Below are 15,883 nucleotides of genomic sequence, written 5' to 3' on the forward strand. Positions count from 1 at the left end.
GTGAATGAGTGGGAGAGTGTGTGTGTTGTGATGTCTGGGAAAGGAACCTCAGGGTGGCGATGTTGCATTGTATTCCCTTCTTGTTGTCCCTGCCCCCGCCCTGCTCACAAACAGGTAGCAAGGTCATAAGAGAGATTCTGCCCTCACTGATAGATGGGGTTTGCTGGAGCTGATGGGCTTTCTTGCCAACCCATACCCTCCTCCTATTGGCCACAGTGGGTCAGACAGGTGCCCACACACTATCTTTCTCTTTCCCAGTGATAAGGATGGCATCCGGAAGGCCTACCAGGTACTGGTGCGGCTGGGTCTGAATCCATTGCAGGAGGACTGTGTGGCCACTCACCGGATCTGCCAGATTGTGTCCACACGCTCGGCCAACCTATGTGCAGCCACCCTGGCTGCTGTGCTGCGGCGTATCAAGGAGAACAAGGGCGAGGATCGGCTGCGCTCCACCATTGGGGTTGATGGCTCCGTCTACAAGAAACACCCTCAGTGAGTCAGCAGGTTGGGCCCAGGAGTGAAGGAGGTCCCAGAGTACCTGGGACCTGGTGACTCCATAGGGCAGCTCTGTTTTGCATCCCAAGGTGTTGGGGGTCTTTGTAGAATTATAGTTCCCATCGGGTGGCTACTGGGGGATGTCGTTCCTGGTGTGGGTGGAGGTGATTTCTGAAGGCTGCTGATGACCTGGCTGCTGGGTGCTCTTCTTGGCCACCCTCTTCTTTATAAGACAGAGTTTCATTCTTTACTCTTTATGATTCTTGGTGGTTCTTATATGTGCTATGTATTCTGCCAGGGACCACCTCAGCACTGGGGGTTACCAGCCTCTGATTTGGGTATTGAATTGATGCCACGCTGCATGTTTTGATCCCTTGGGTTATATATATCCAGACATTCAAGTTTCAGTTGGGACCTGGAAGATGCCTCTTGTTGCACTCACTTAGTTTCTCTTAACATGAGTGCCAGGTCAATATGGCATCATTAACTGAGCTGGTCACTGTGGAAGGTCTCAGCCCTGAGGTTCTCTAATCTCCTAGCTCAGTGCCTCCCAAACTTTAGTTAATGTGCACATGAATCACATGGGGATCTTAAGAGGCAGATTCTGGTTCAGAAGGTCTGAGGTGAGCCTGAGATCCTGCATCTCACAGCCTCCAGCGAGGCAGTTGGCTCATGGACCACACTTGGAGTAGCAGAGCCATAGCTCAAAGCAGTCATCACCTGGAGAATTTTTTGCTGAACATAACATGTTATCTTTAGCTGTTCAGATACCTTGAGATGGGTGGCAGAAACTGGCAAAAGAGAGGTGAGAGTGCAGAAGAAGTATGTTTCTAGATGTGCTCTCTCTTTTTTTTTTTGCCAGACAGTATCAAATAAAATGAGTAATAGAACATGAAAAATGGGTAGCTTTAGAGCCACCTGATTCTATTAGACTGCCCTGGCAGAGGCTGATTGCAATCTCCTGGGCAGAGGAGATTTCTTGTGACTGCACTCAGGGAACAGTGGCTTGCTAGAAGTGTCCTTTCCTTTCAGTGGGGGATAAACCCCGCCAGGGCGGTCATCTGAGTTTTTATACAGTGATTCCTAACATGGGAAAGAATGGAGGGAGAAGGCTGAGGGCAGCCTCTGCTCCTGCAGGTCCAACTTTGGGGCTGAGGCAGTGAGCCACTGTGCAACCATTTATACCACTGACCTTAACTGTGGACACCTGTCTCTTATCTCACCTGGGCGGCTACAGTTTTGCCAAGCGTCTTCACAAGGCTGTGCGTCGGTTGGTGCCTGACTGTGACATTCGCTTCCTGCGCTCCGAGGATGGCAGCGGCAAAGGGGCAGCCATGGTGACAGCGGTAGCTTACCGACTGGCTGATCAACAAAGAGCCCGCCAGAAGACCCTGGAGCCTCTGAATCTGAGCCATGAGCAGCTGCTGGAGGTCAAGAGGAGGATGAAGCTTGAAATGGAGCGAGGTCTGAGCAAGGAGACGCACTCCATTGCCCCTGTGAAGATGCTGCCCACCTACGTGTGTGCTACCCCCGATGGCACAGGTATGCAGCAGAGATGCTCACCTGGCAGGCCTTTGTCCTAGCATCGATGCTTGGGGAGCTCCGTTAGCATTAGCCTTGGACATTTGAACTGCCACCTGTTTTTGAAGCTATATTACTATAATCCTAGGGTCAACCAGACACACCTCAGTTAAAATCAAACCATACTTACTGGTGCCTGCTATGTATCAACATACTTAATGCCTATTAATTCCTTTAATATTTGTTAGCTATTAAAGAACAGTAGTTACTTTTGTGTATTAACAAACTGCTGGGTGGCAAAAAACTGAGGCCTGAGAAGTTAAGAAACTTGCCCAAGTTCACACTACTAGCAAATGTCAGAGCTGGGATTCAAATCCAGGAATTCAGGTACCAGAGCCACTGCTCACAACCATCACTTGGTCCGGGTCAAGGGTCAGCCTACTGTACTACCTGGGCCAGGTTTGGCCTATGCCTGTTTTTGTGAATAAAGTTTTATCAGAACACAGCTATGCCCATTGGTCTGTACAGCATTCATGACTGATTTTGCACTACCCTGGCAGAGTTGAGTGTTTGCAGCAAGACTATGTGGTCCACGAAGCTTAAAATGTTTCCTGTCTGTCACTTTACAGAAAAAGATTGCTATAAACCCTCTTGTAGGTCTTGCAACCTAATAAATGGAGGTCTTTTCCCAATTCAGAGAAAATGATTGCTGAGCAGGCCAATGTAGCAGTTGGTATAGGTTCCAGAAACTAGGGTTTGATCCCTGCTCCCTTTTTCTACTGATGTGATTCTACATAAGTAATGTTGTTCAGCTCAGCCAGATTTTGATTCATCCATAAGAAAGAATGAACTATATCCCTTAGGATGGCCTAAGTGTTGGATGGGGACTGTATGTGAGGCTTGTGGCACACACACACACCATTGCCTAATGGTGGAAGTTTTTCTCATTTTAAAAGATTTCCCTTCTAATTCTTTTAAAGAATTATACTCTCTTTTTCCTTCTCTAGTCTGGAATCTAACCTAAGGTGGTATTTGATATGGCACAAATAGCATATTTAGATAGTTTTAAATGTACTCTATCAGCATCCCCAGAGCTCTGCAGTGCTCACTCGTGACTTCTGGGCCCCCAGCATGTGGACTCATGTGAGAGTCACTAAGGAGCCAGCAGAGATCTCGTCCTGGGCATCTTTTTTCTTCACTGTTAAATAGAGCTCACACTCCATCACCCGCCGAGGCTGCTGAAGCTGTAGGGTGGCCCCTGTCAGGGGAAGGTACATAAACTGTCACTCTTTGTCACCCCAGCTCATCATCTCCTTGGATTTGTTTTCCAGAGAAAGGGGACTTCTTGGCCTTGGACCTTGGAGGAACCAATTTCCGGGTCCTGCTGGTGCGTGTGCGAAATGGGAAGCGGCGAGGAGTAGAGATGCACAACAAGATCTACTCCATCCCACAGGAGGTCATGCATGGCACAGGCGAGGAGGTGAGCAGCATGGAGCCTCCAGGAGGGCCCAGGAAGCTTCTTGCTTTCAATGACAGCTCTTTCCTTGTTCACCCGTGGACCTGGGGAAGGTTTGGTGGGCCCCAGGCCCAGGCTGCTCTCTGGGTTTGTGCCTGAGCTTTCATTTCTTCTGGATGGAAACCTTGAGCTCCTGCTGAGGCCTTGTTGGGGGCAGCCCATCTAGGCCAGGGCCTCTTTCTTAGTGCTCCAACTTCTCCCCACAGCTCTTTGACCACATCGTCCAGTGCATCGCTGACTTCCTGGAGTACATGGGCATGAAGGGTGTGTCTCTGCCTCTGGGTTTCACCTTCTCCTTCCCCTGCCAGCAGAACAGCTTGGATGAGGTAACAGTGCCTTCCTACAGGGCTCTCCTATGGGCTTTATTGACCCTAATGAGTGAAAGAAGGGCACTAGTGACCCTTGGTGAGGAAGGGCGCATTGATAAGAATAAGTTGGTTGCAGCTGGTGGAGGTTAAGTGGGTTAGTTAGGATCCAACTTTCTTTGGAAGAATGATGATGGTGATGCTAATCAAAACATTAACTCACATATTTTAAGCACTTATTGTATGCCACATAATACATTTAGCTTCCTATGTGCATTATCTCATTCAATCCTCACAGCAACCATCTAAGTTAAGTGTTCATATGCCCATTTTTCAGTAAAGAAGATAAGGTCTACAAAGGTACTTGGTGTCTTGCTCCAGGTCATCTAGCTTGGGAGTAGCCAAGCCACTATTTGAATTCTGTTTTTCTGATGTCTTGAGCCCGTGAGCTCAAATTCTGTCTCCTGCTCCTGAAGCTCTTACAGGCTCAGGCATTTTTATTTTGTCTCCTGTAAATGTGGATGCTCTGGTCTTTCTAGTCTCACCTTTGCCTCTCATTCCTGTTCAACTTGCCTTGGATAAATGAAAGAGGGATTGAAGATCTGGTGTTCCCAGATGTACTGGACAGGAGTACATAAAGAGATGGAGGACAGCTGAGTAGGCAGTGCTGGGATCTGGGCTGATGGCTTCGATATTGTAGTATTTTTATTTGAACGGTGGTTCCTCTCTGACTCAGCCAGTCATGTAGAAGCCTGCATGCATGCTGCAGGATTATGGTGCTGTGGATGCAGTTGCCAGGTGCAAAAGGCATGATTCCTGCCTTAGATGCTTCCAAACTGGGCTGTTGAAGCAAGCTCAGAAAAGTAAGAGCTGCTGTTTGGACCATGGCAATGGGATACTATAGCCCTGAAGACACGCAGTGAGGTGATGATCTGAGTGCAGTCCTGGAGGAGGTGAGGAGTACTTGGAGCAAATTAGAAGAATGACTTGATGGGGAGAGGTTTTATTTTTTATTTATTTATAATTTTTTGAGAATTATGATATCTATATTATAGAAAAGAAGAAAAAATGATTAATAGAAAAGTAAAAATAACATTCCAACAAAGTCCTTCCAGACTTTTCCTACAAATTTTTATTTTATTTTATTTTAAACAGACACTATCTTTTCATACCAACATGTATTTATCTTTATACATTTTATTGGGTATGATAACTGTTTCTATCTGAATAGAAATAGTCTATCTGAATAGAACAGTCATCCTGCTGGATCTTAATCTGTATGTTCCAATTTTCTGTAAGGAGCACATGTTATGTCTAGGATCATAAAAATGAACAGCAAACAAAGGGAAAGACAATTCTATCTGTTAGTGGATGAGGTCATCCTGATGATGAGGTATTAGCAGGTGCTCAGGAGGCCCGAGGGCCTCTGGCTGTGCTTACTCGCCACTGGCCTTGGGCAAGTCTCCCCAGCTGTTGGGGCCTGTTCCTGTCTTTTTATAAGGATTACCTGAAGTGATGTTACTTGAACATTCTATAAATTTTAAAGCACCGAACTTTTGCCAGAGATATGAAGCTAATGTGCAGATGAGAGAGATGGGTGGAGGTGAGCACACCCTTGTCTGGATGTGGGTGTGTAAACCAAGGCTCCACAGGGATGCACTTTGTTCTTCTGAGTCTCTTGGGATCTGATCATGGTGTGACACATCCAGGTGGATGAGATGCCAAGGATGGGCATGAACCACCACGCAAGGCCTGGGGACACCATGCAAGTGGGCGGTAGTGAGCACACAGTCCACTGGTGGGTCCAACCTCTTGGGAAATGGATCTGGGAGTGCTGACACTGGTTCCTGATGTTCTGTAGCACAGAGGGCTCCAGTGAACAAAGATTTCTCCCACGTGCAAAGCCACCGGGCATCTACTTCCAGATGGCCCTGTGACATGGTCAAGGGCCACATTGAAGATGGGCCCACAGAGGACTCTGAGAAGCCTTAGAGAGCTTCCTCACTGAGAAATGTGGAGGAGTGTGAGGCCTAGACACTTCCCCAGCTGTGGCCAGGTACTCGTTCACTGGATATGGAAGTATGAAAAATTAAGAGACGTACAGGCCCTTCTGATTTAAGTGAAGGACAGGGACAGGGCAAAACTGCCTTGCCCAGTGAAGGAAACATGTGTTGGGACATTTGCACAGTGCTTGTGAGCCATTGATTGGAGTCCGCAGGTCTGGAGGTGAGTCCTGCTCCTTGCTTCAAACTAGGCCTAGGCAAGTCACCTGGGTGCCTGGGTTACCTGTAAAAGGTGGGGTGTGATCATGATAAATGTTCTCCAAAGATGGCTGTGGGGATTAAATGGTGTAGCACATGTCAAGCACCAGCATTGGTGCACAGGAAGTACTCAGTAAATCCAAGCAACAACCTTAGGAACAACCTTAGGTTGAGGATCACTGGTAGGTGAGATGGCTGGTTACTCCAGGGAATCTGTCTAGTTTATGAGGTTGAGAGCCCAGAAATGACCCAGGAGCCCTTCTCTGAGGTCTTCTCTGTGCTTTTTTAGAGTATTCTCCTTAAGTGGACCAAAGGCTTCAAGGCATCTGGATGCGAGGGTGAGGACGTGGTCACCTTGCTGAAGGAAGCGATCCACCGGCGAGAGGTAAAGGAGACCCCATGCATTGATTCCTTGATGCCTGAAGTGATCTGTGAGGGGCAACATTGAATGCAGTTGCTTTGGCTGGCGGGAAAATTGATGTAGTCACTCAGCTCAGCAATGGTTGAGTGTCCACTGTACATAAAGCTCTGTTCTGGGTGTGGGGATTCAGAAGTGACTGCAAAAAAAAAAAAAAAAAAAAAAGGCACTTGTTCTCAAACTTAAACCCATAACCCAATGGCAATTGTTATTAAGGGCTAAGAAAAAATGAAGTGGATAAGGAGAGCAGATAGAGTGAGCAAGGAAGTGGCAATCTTAATAGTAGTACAACTAGGGAAGTCTTCACGCAAGCCTTGAGCGAGCCTCGCATGAAATGAGGGAGTGGATCACAGCATTTGAGATATATTTTATATACATGTAAGTGTCCTTGCAAATGTCTGAAGGGAGAATGTTGGGGTTCAGTTGTGGACTAGGCATCTGCTTCTGCCCTCTTAGGAGTTTGACCTGGACGTGGTGGCTGTGGTTAATGACACAGTTGGAACTATGATGACATGTGGCTATGAAGACCCTCACTGTGAGGTTGGCCTCATTGTTGGTAAGGATATCAACCATCCTCCCCACAGGGGCGGGGGCACAGCCTTGGGTGGGTGGGAGGCTGGAGCTGAGTGAGACCTGGTGCCCTTGTGATTGGCAGGCACGGGCAGCAACGCCTGCTACATGGAGGAGATGCGCAACGTGGAGCTGGTGGATGGAGAAGAGGGGCGGATGTGCGTCAACATGGAGTGGGGGGCCTTCGGGGACAATGGATGCCTGGACGACTTCCGCACGGAATTTGACAAGGCTGTGGATGATCTTTCGCTCAACCCGGGCAAACAGAGGTAGGCACCCAACTAGGTGTGGGCCTTGTATCCCAGAACTGGATAGCAATGAGTGATGGGAGTCTCCATCAGACTATATAATAATAATAATAAAGATAATAAGCAAGGATGCTTATTATCTTGAGATGACAATGGTTTTTTGGAAAGTTCTGAGTTAGTAAACGTGAGGAAGCTGCTTCCACCGCGAGGCCTGGGAGAACGGGGGTGGGGGTGGGATCAAAACCTAGGGCTGAGTCTGTGAGGGACAAATGATGAGTGGGCCACTGCTGCTCCTGGGGTGAAACAGCATTGCTGGGACGGCCCACACAGGAGCAAATCCTTTCTTCCTCCCCCAGCCATCCAGTGTCTAGCATCCTCTCTTGTCGGAACTGGTCAAGGGCCAGCATCACAAAGCCCCATGGGTGGTGGTGGTGGTGGTGGTGGGGTGAGGGGAGGGTGTGAGCAGAGAGCACCATGCTCAGTTTTGCTGAAGGTGGAGGAGGATCAGTGTGAGAGGACATAGGAATCCCGCCCAATGAATTAAGTGGCATTCCTTTCCCGCCATGCTGCCCTCCGCTTTTCGTTCTGTCTCAACGCATCCTACTACCTTTCTATTTAACCTCCGTAAATTGCAGGTTTGAGAAGATGATCAGTGGCATGTACTTGGGCGAGATTGTCCGTAACATCCTCATCGATTTCACCAAGCGTGGGCTGCTCTTCCGCGGCCGCATCTCAGAGCGGCTCAAGACAAGGGGAATCTTTGAAACAAAGTTCTTGTCTCAGATTGAGAGGTGAGAGTTTATTTAGGGATTGGGGGAGGATGGGGCCATGTCCTGTGTATTTCTCATGGACAGACAAGCTGAAGGATTTCACAACTCAAGTGAGATCAGAGCAGGGGTCACACAAGTCAATCTAGTGGCTCACACATGAAAGATGGTGCTGAGCATGGCATGGGACCATGAACAGTGATATTGTTATATTTTAGATTAAATAGCAGAACAAGAAAGATAACCTGATCAAAAGATATAAATTAAAATGTGCAGAGAAAAATAACTTGATGAAGCATCCATGCTTGGCTGGGGATCCATCTTCACTGCTGGCTGCAACAATCAGGCAATGAGGATTGATTAAAGAGGACAGTCTTCACTCTATCAAGAACTAAGTAAATCTCAGGCAGGGCAGAGGCATGCTATGTTGTGGCTTGTTAGAGTGAAGCCTCTGTCCTCTGGTCTAATGGCAGCAAACTCTGCTCCAAATTAGAATGGTGAATTTCAGAGCCCTTAAAAAATTAATGCTCTGTTACTCTCAAGGCATAGACCAGGAACTGGGTTACTGACCTGAGTGGGCCCCAAGGGCACCTGCACCAGTGAATAGAGTCTGCTCAGCTGATGGATAAGGAAATGATTCCAGGTCTCTAAAATAGTTTTCTTTATAAAATAGGGTTTATTTTCTCGCTACAATTTTTGTGCATCTATTTCATAAAAAGGGCACAAGCAGAATGCAGACTGCCCAGTGTGGGGAATGGAAATCAAGCAGGAGAGTAATGCTAGTGAGTTAAAGCTTGTCCTGAAGACCCAGGGACTGCAATGAGAGAAGGGACATGAACGTGCTCTGCATCTAGAAATGCGTATGCTGGCATGGCCACTGTCTTTATTATTTCCAAATGAGTAGACAGTGAAGTTCCTTTGGGTTTGGATATGTTTTGTAGTGACAGTGTTCTACCTTCCCTGCACCAAGTAGAAAGAGGACCTTCTTTTAAAATTTCCTGTCACTCTCAGGAAGAGTGAGTGTGGTCCAGCGGGATGAGCACTACTCTGAGTTCATGATCATGGCCCACCTTGTAGGGCCTGGTCCCCGAGGGCCGGACCCCCGGAGAGCCTCTCAGGATAAAAGAGCCAAGCCTGGAAGAGGGGGGTCTCCAGCTCTCTCTGCTCTTGACTGACCTCTCACCGTCTCCCTTCCACCCCAGCGATTGCCTGGCCCTGCTGCAGGTCCGTGCCATCCTGCGCCACTTGGGCCTCGAGAGCACCTGTGACGACAGCATCATCGTCAAGGAGGTGTGCACTGTGGTGGCACGGCGGGCCGCCCAGCTCTGTGGCGCAGGCATGGCTGCTGTTGTGGACAAGATACGGGAAAACCGTGGGCTGGACACCCTCAAAGTGACAGTGGGTGTGGACGGGACCCTCTACAAGCTACATCCTCAGTGAGTGCCTGATCCCAGACGTTTATCGCTTTGTCTTTGTCCCCATCCCCCTTTTAACTTTATAGAAAATTATTGGTCATTCTAAATAGTGTTTTTAATGTTTATAGTTTGAAGATCAGCAATCAGAACCAGAATCAGGCCTGTGTTTCAGTATTGAAAGTGTGCGGCCCACCCCCCCACCCCGCCGCAATTGCATCCTCTTCCTCCCCTGCCAGGAATAAGGGCTGCCCCAACTTAGTCTCTTGCTTTTCTTTTCCCCAAGACTCTATGTTACACATCTGTATTGTTTAGTAAACATATGCTAGAAATTGAGCGTGATTTTTGAACTTGCAGTGAATAGAATCACATGGCTTCTTCTGTGACTGGCTTTTCTTACACAGCATTTATGGTTTGTTTATTTATTTTGGAGATGGGGTCTTGCTATGTTGTCCAGGGTCTCAAACGGCTGGGTCTTGAGCAATCCTCCTGCCTCAGCCTCCCAAGTATGTGCTATGTGGATTATTTCTAGATTTTGACTTTTACAAACAGTGTTGCTGTGAATGTTCTAGCAAACATGCTGGAACTCAAGCAAGATTCTCCCGCTATGGTCTAGGGCAGGGGATTAGCAATCAATAGCCATGATTGCTCCTGTAAATCAAGTTTTATTGGAAGAGAGTGGCACTCATGTGTTTATGTGCTGTCGATGGCCGCTTTTGTGCTACCCAGGAGAAGTATGGCCTGTGACACTGAAAGGGTTTGCTGCCTGGCCCTTTGCCGTGCCCTCAATATGGAAATACCAAGTTCCCCTTTCTTTCAACTGTGTTCCTTGTTTCCCTCTTCTTCTCCTTTCTCCCTTCTTATTACCATTTTGCTTCTGTCTTCTCTCACTTGTCTATTGAATAATTTATTTTGAAGTCAGGAAGTAGCCCACATACTCTCTTCTAGAAGCCTTTCAACTAAAAACTAAAAGAGTAGAGCAGTGCCCGGCCAGCACAGCACCCGCAGGGTGGAGGGAGGGTGGAGAATCCTGGATTGACTGACCACCTCTCCCCACATTTGTGTATTTTTTTTTTCCTAAATCAAAATGTTTATATTAACATTTTTATTTATAAACATAGTTTCAATATATTTGGACAGTATTATACACTAGCTACATAGCAGCTACTTGATAATTTTTTAAAATTTTTATTTGTTTTAATTTTTACACTACAGTAGAATGCAATTTGATACATCACACATAGTTGGAGTATAATTTCTCATCCTTCTGGATATACATGATGTAGAATCCCATTGGTCTTATAGTTATATATGTACACAGGATAGTAATGTCTGATTCATTCTACTATCCTTCCTATCCCCATAACCTACCCCCTTATTGTGAATTAGCATCCACATATCAGAGAAAACATCAGCCTTTGTTTTTTGGGGATTGGCTTATTTTGCTTAGCTTATTCTCCAGTGCCATTCATTTACCAGCAAATACCATCATTCATCTTTAAGACTGAGTAATAGTCATATATATAATTTTATATCAATCACATTTTTATTCATTCATCAATTGAAGGGCACCTAGGTTGGTTCCATAGTTTAGCTATTATGAGTTGAGCTGTCACCACATTTATTTTAATGACCTAAGAGGCTCTTTGAGTCTGCACTATTAGTGAAAAGAGGGGAACCTCCAAAAATCCAAGTCCCTTTCCTCAGTGATAAGTCTCATTGTAAAAAATAGGGGTCTTGGCTCCAGATGAGGGTTGGGAAAGGGACTTTTATTCAGCTTTCTCTTCCTGTCGAAAAATACATGAGATAATCAACTTATAAAGAGGAAAGGGTTATTTTGGCTCACAGTTTTGGAAGTTTCAGTCCAAGACTGGTTGGCCCTGCTGCTTTGGGGCCCGTGGTGAGGTAGCACACGATGGCAGGAGTGTGTGTGGAGCCAAACTGCTCACCTTGTGACTGGAAAGTGGAAAAGAAAGAAAAAGGGAGACCAGAGTTCCACAATTCCCTCCAAGGGCATAGCCCCAGTGACCTAAAAACCTCCCACCTCTTACATGAGGGACTTTGGGGGTGACATTAGATCCAAACTATAGCAGGTATGGAAACCTAGCCCCCAACCCTGGGACTGGGCATCCTCAGCTTCACAGATGGGAGGGCATCCTGACCCTCTTGGGTTGGGTTGGGTTGGATGGTGACTGTCTCTTTTCCAGTCCCATATGAAGATGATCTGTGATCTCTGTAATGTCCTAACAGAAACCCTATACATCTGCCCCACTTGCCTTCAATGGCATTTTGGAGTCGGTGTAGGTCTCATGTGAAGTGATAACCCTTGGAAAATATAAAAGCCACATGCACAGAATTTGGTTCTCCCCTGCAGAGGAGGTTACACACTTCTGCAAGACTCATAGGTGGCTCACAGGACTGTTGAACTTTTTTTACTGATTAGTTTTAAGAGCACAGTTCAACAGAATCCCAAGGCATTTGTCCTAGAGTGAAATCTTAGCTCTCTTGAGCTAAGAGCTAAGTGGGTACACTGTGATGTTGAACTTGGACAGATTATTAGCATCTCCGAGACTTAATTTTCTGGTACAGATACATAGACCCACAGTGTAGCTGTCATGCTCTTCTCTTAATTACCCGTGGATTGCCAGCATTACTTCTTAGCATCTCACCTCTGAGCACACAAATCTGTCATGACTAAGGTGCTTTGTTCTTTTGTCTTTCTCCCCCTTTTTTCCAGTTTTGCCAAAGTCATGCATGAGACGGTGAAGGACCTGGCCCCCAAATGTGAGGTGTCCTTCCTGGAGTCAGAGGACGGCAGCGGGAAGGGGGCCGCGCTCATCACTGCCGTGGCCTGTCGCATCCGTGAGGCCGGACAGCGATAGGACCCCGGAATTCAGAAGGGACTTCTCTGCTTCCCCCTCTTCCCTGTTTTAAATTATAAGGAGTCATCCTCTTGTGTCAGAGACACAGTCCCCTCAGCTGTTCCTTGGCAGAGAGGACCCCGTCGGATTGAGATTTTTTTTTACATTCACCGTCGAGTTTTGTGCCCAAGTCTTGGCCTTCCTGAGATACAGAAGCCAGGACTGTTCATACTGGTCACAACCATTCCCATTGGTTCTCATACAACTTAAGAAAAAAAAAATAATAATAATAATCCTTAGCGCCTCGCCCCCCCTCCCGGAATTCCACGTCTCTGTACAATCCTAAAGGATGGGGATAGCCTCCCCTTGGGGCTGACCAGGTACTTCTAGTTGGAGAGCATCCCCCTGCAAGGATGTCAATACTGTTTCTCCCATCAGAGATCCAGGAGGTCTCTGCTAGTCACTCAGCCTGATCGTCATGCAAGCAGATGTGGGGAGGGAGGAAGCACGGCAGTGGAGGGAGATCCCATGGAAATCCGTGTGGCAGCCCTTTCTCAACCTGCCATTGCCCCGTGGATTCCAGCATTTACTGAAACTGGAATTGAGAAATCCCGCATCTGGGCAATGACACCAAAGCCAGATGCATCCTGCAATATGGATTTATCGCTGCATCTCCTTGTGGGTGCTTGGATCACTCATGAGCAGTGGACCTTTGGGGGAGTGGGGGGAGCCTTTTGGTTTGTTTTTAAAGATTTACCTGCAAAAGTGGAGACACTGTATTTTCATTTTAATTTATGTTTGAAATTTATTTAGTTCATGAAGTAGGTCTGCTCCTTCATCATGTAACGGTGGATTGTATGTAATGTATTTATATGTTAATTTGTTCTGTATATAGATATGCAGGGTCTCCTTAGACTCATTGGTAGATCAGTACAGTTAAGGACAGAAAGTGAAGACATTGACTAGCTACTAGAAATACCTCATTCGCCTGTGGGAAGAGAAGGAAAGCCTCTCCGGGGTGAGTGAATGGAAAAGCATCCGCTTTCTGGCTCCTCCTGACCCTACAGATTTGGAAATCTCTGGAAGGCAGGGATTGGAGACCAAGGCTGAGCCCATGGATTGGAGAAACCACAACAACTGGCTAATCTGTCAAGAGACTTTCCTGGGGCAATATTCCATGGGATGCTAACCAAAGGAAACCAAAGGAAGCATTTCAAATAGACTCACTGTTTAGAAATTTTTATTCTTAGGAAAGTCAGTTCTATTTTGAAGCTGTCTGGCAAGATAAAGGAAGCCACCAAATTTTTTTTTTGTTTTTAATTGTATCTAATTGTCAACATCAAACCAAAACCAACCAATTAAACAACCAAACAAACAAAACCTCAGGGACAACATTTTTGGTGTATTTTGTGCCTTCTTGGCAAATTTCACCTTGGGTTTGTTTTATAAATGTTTTATAAGAAATGTTGTCTATGTGCTTCCTTGGGCTGAGCTGGCATTGGTCTGCTGACCCGTGTTTGTTTTTTATACACAATATTTATTTCAAACTGTTGGCAGGGATGGACCGTGGTATCATAGCTGCCATACTCTTTCCAAGAGTGCAGTTAATTCTGAACCTGAAAGCCCACTCTGCCCTAAAATATGAATCAGCACAGATGTTAAACCTGGATACAACATAACAGAGAGGGAATGGCCTTGTACCACTATTAAGTAGGACACAAGGACAAAAACAGAAAGATGGAGAGGAAATCCACGGCTCGATCACACCCAGTTTTTGCACATTTTTCAAACTTGTGCTGAGAACAGTGCCCGGTTATCATTTTTGAATAAGATGGAGTAGAAATTAGTAAAAACTGCCCAGCTCCTTCTTCGAAGCACAGAGGAAAGGGGACAGGTCCTTGATTGTTCCATTCTTACTGTGCCTGTCTGATGTTACTCCTCTGCTGCCTCCATCTGCAGTTTTTGATCCAAAATATGGGTGCCTCCAACTGCAATGAAAACTGAAGGCCAGCTTTAGATTTGTGGGTCCCTAAAGGATGCCTGTGAAATACAAATGAATTTTATTTTTGAAATGTGACTTTGTAAATTTTAAAACTTAGGCACTGTCTATGAAATTACACTTTTTTCCCCCTAAGGTAGAGATGTGTGTATGGCTATTAAAGATGTGTTGTTGGTTCCCAAACGAGAGCAATGGACCATACACATGGACTGTCTGTGTTCCTGGCATTGGGCTGGCAGCCCCCTCAATGATGCTGCTTTGCTTGGCGTAAATACAGTGGATCTCAATCTTCAACTGGGATGCACTGAATATGGATCATCTCAAATCCTTGAGCATGCAGTCTTGTGAAGATGTTGACTGTTGTCACTATGTACAATAGGGAAGTAGTTGAATTAACTATGTGATGTTAACTATTGTTAATAAATTTTAACATTTTTCAAAATATTCAAAGTGTGATCTGAGCAAAATCTTCCAAATGCATTTTTAAGAAGGCAGTCATCTCTGGGGCACTGTACTACCTCCTGGCCAGTCTATGAATCATTAGTGGTATCTTGATTTTGAGAGTGCTCATTTTTCAGTACCCATGGGGGACAGGTTCCAGGATCCCCTCAAGATACCAAAATCTGGAGACCCAAGTCCCTTATAGAAAAAATAGTGTAGTATTTGCATAGATTTTATGATATATCCTCCACATACTTTAAATCATCTCTAGATTATACCTAATATAATGTAAATGCTATGTAAATAGTTGTTATGCTGTATTGTTTAGGGAATAACGTACATGGTTAATATACATGCAAATGCTCCCCCACCCGTCTTCTTCTTTTTTTAAAGATGGGAATTGGGCTGAGCTACATTTCTGGTCCTTTTTATTTTTTATTTTGAGACAAGGACTTGCTAAGTTGCTGAGGCTGACCTCAAACTTGCAATCTCCTACCTCATTAGGATTACACGTGTATGCTACCATGCCCAGCTTTCCTGAATATTTTTGATCCAAGGTTGGTTGGTTGAATCCTTGGATGTGGACTCTCCAACTATGGAGAGTGACTGAACTTGACAGGCATGGGGTCAAGAGTTATCCCATAGATTTCCCTTCTCCAAAACCCAGTCCTAATGGAACTGAAAGGCAACTTTTCCTGGGTTACTCCTGACCCCTGGGTGTCAAACTTCACAAAGAACCATGGCTAGTCCAGCTTCTCCTGCTCAGACAATTGGGCTGGGATGTAGCCTCACTCCCAGGGTCCTAGCTGTCCTCAATAGGCAGATATGGTTTACTTTGAGCATGATAGTGCTGATGTGAACCAATAAGCACTTGCCTGTCTTTCCCTACCAGGCCCCCAAGAAGTAAAACACAAGTCTGAGGAACAGATTCCCTAGTGATGCCCACTGACACTGACAACATTGCTTGACAATAACTGAGAAAGGAAAATGATCAAGGCTAAGAGCATAATAGAGCCAATGATGAAGGAAAAATTAAAATTAGTTCCTATTGTTTTTAACAAAGTGGTGA

General features: G+C 45.9%; 1 protein-coding gene across 3 annotated transcripts in view; it reads left to right on the forward strand.

The window, feature by feature from the left end:
• Hk2 (hexokinase 2) overlaps nucleotides 1-14,817 on the forward strand; it is a 59,592-nt gene extending 44,775 nt beyond the window's left edge. For all 3 annotated transcript variants that reach the window (XM_076833538.2, XM_076833537.2, XM_076833539.2), the window contains 10 exons: nucleotides 259-492; nucleotides 1,733-2,037; nucleotides 3,348-3,496; nucleotides 3,739-3,858; nucleotides 6,388-6,483; nucleotides 6,973-7,072; nucleotides 7,172-7,355; nucleotides 7,970-8,125; nucleotides 9,304-9,537; nucleotides 12,251-14,817. In XM_076833538.2, the coding sequence (XP_076689653.1) occupies nucleotides 259-492; nucleotides 1,733-2,037; nucleotides 3,348-3,496; nucleotides 3,739-3,858; nucleotides 6,388-6,483; nucleotides 6,973-7,072; nucleotides 7,172-7,355; nucleotides 7,970-8,125; nucleotides 9,304-9,537; nucleotides 12,251-12,395 (1,723 nt within the window). In that variant the 3' untranslated portion in view covers nucleotides 12,396-14,817. The remainder of the gene's footprint in view (nucleotides 1-258; nucleotides 493-1,732; nucleotides 2,038-3,347; nucleotides 3,497-3,738; nucleotides 3,859-6,387; nucleotides 6,484-6,972; nucleotides 7,073-7,171; nucleotides 7,356-7,969; nucleotides 8,126-9,303; nucleotides 9,538-12,250) is intronic.
• Nucleotides 14,818-15,883: the final 1,066 nt, after the last annotated feature.

Source organism: Callospermophilus lateralis, chromosome 14 (assembly GCF_048772815.1).
Source record: "Callospermophilus lateralis isolate mCalLat2 chromosome 14, mCalLat2.hap1, whole genome shotgun sequence".
Classification (NCBI taxonomy): Eukaryota; Metazoa; Chordata; class Mammalia; order Rodentia; family Sciuridae; genus Callospermophilus; species Callospermophilus lateralis.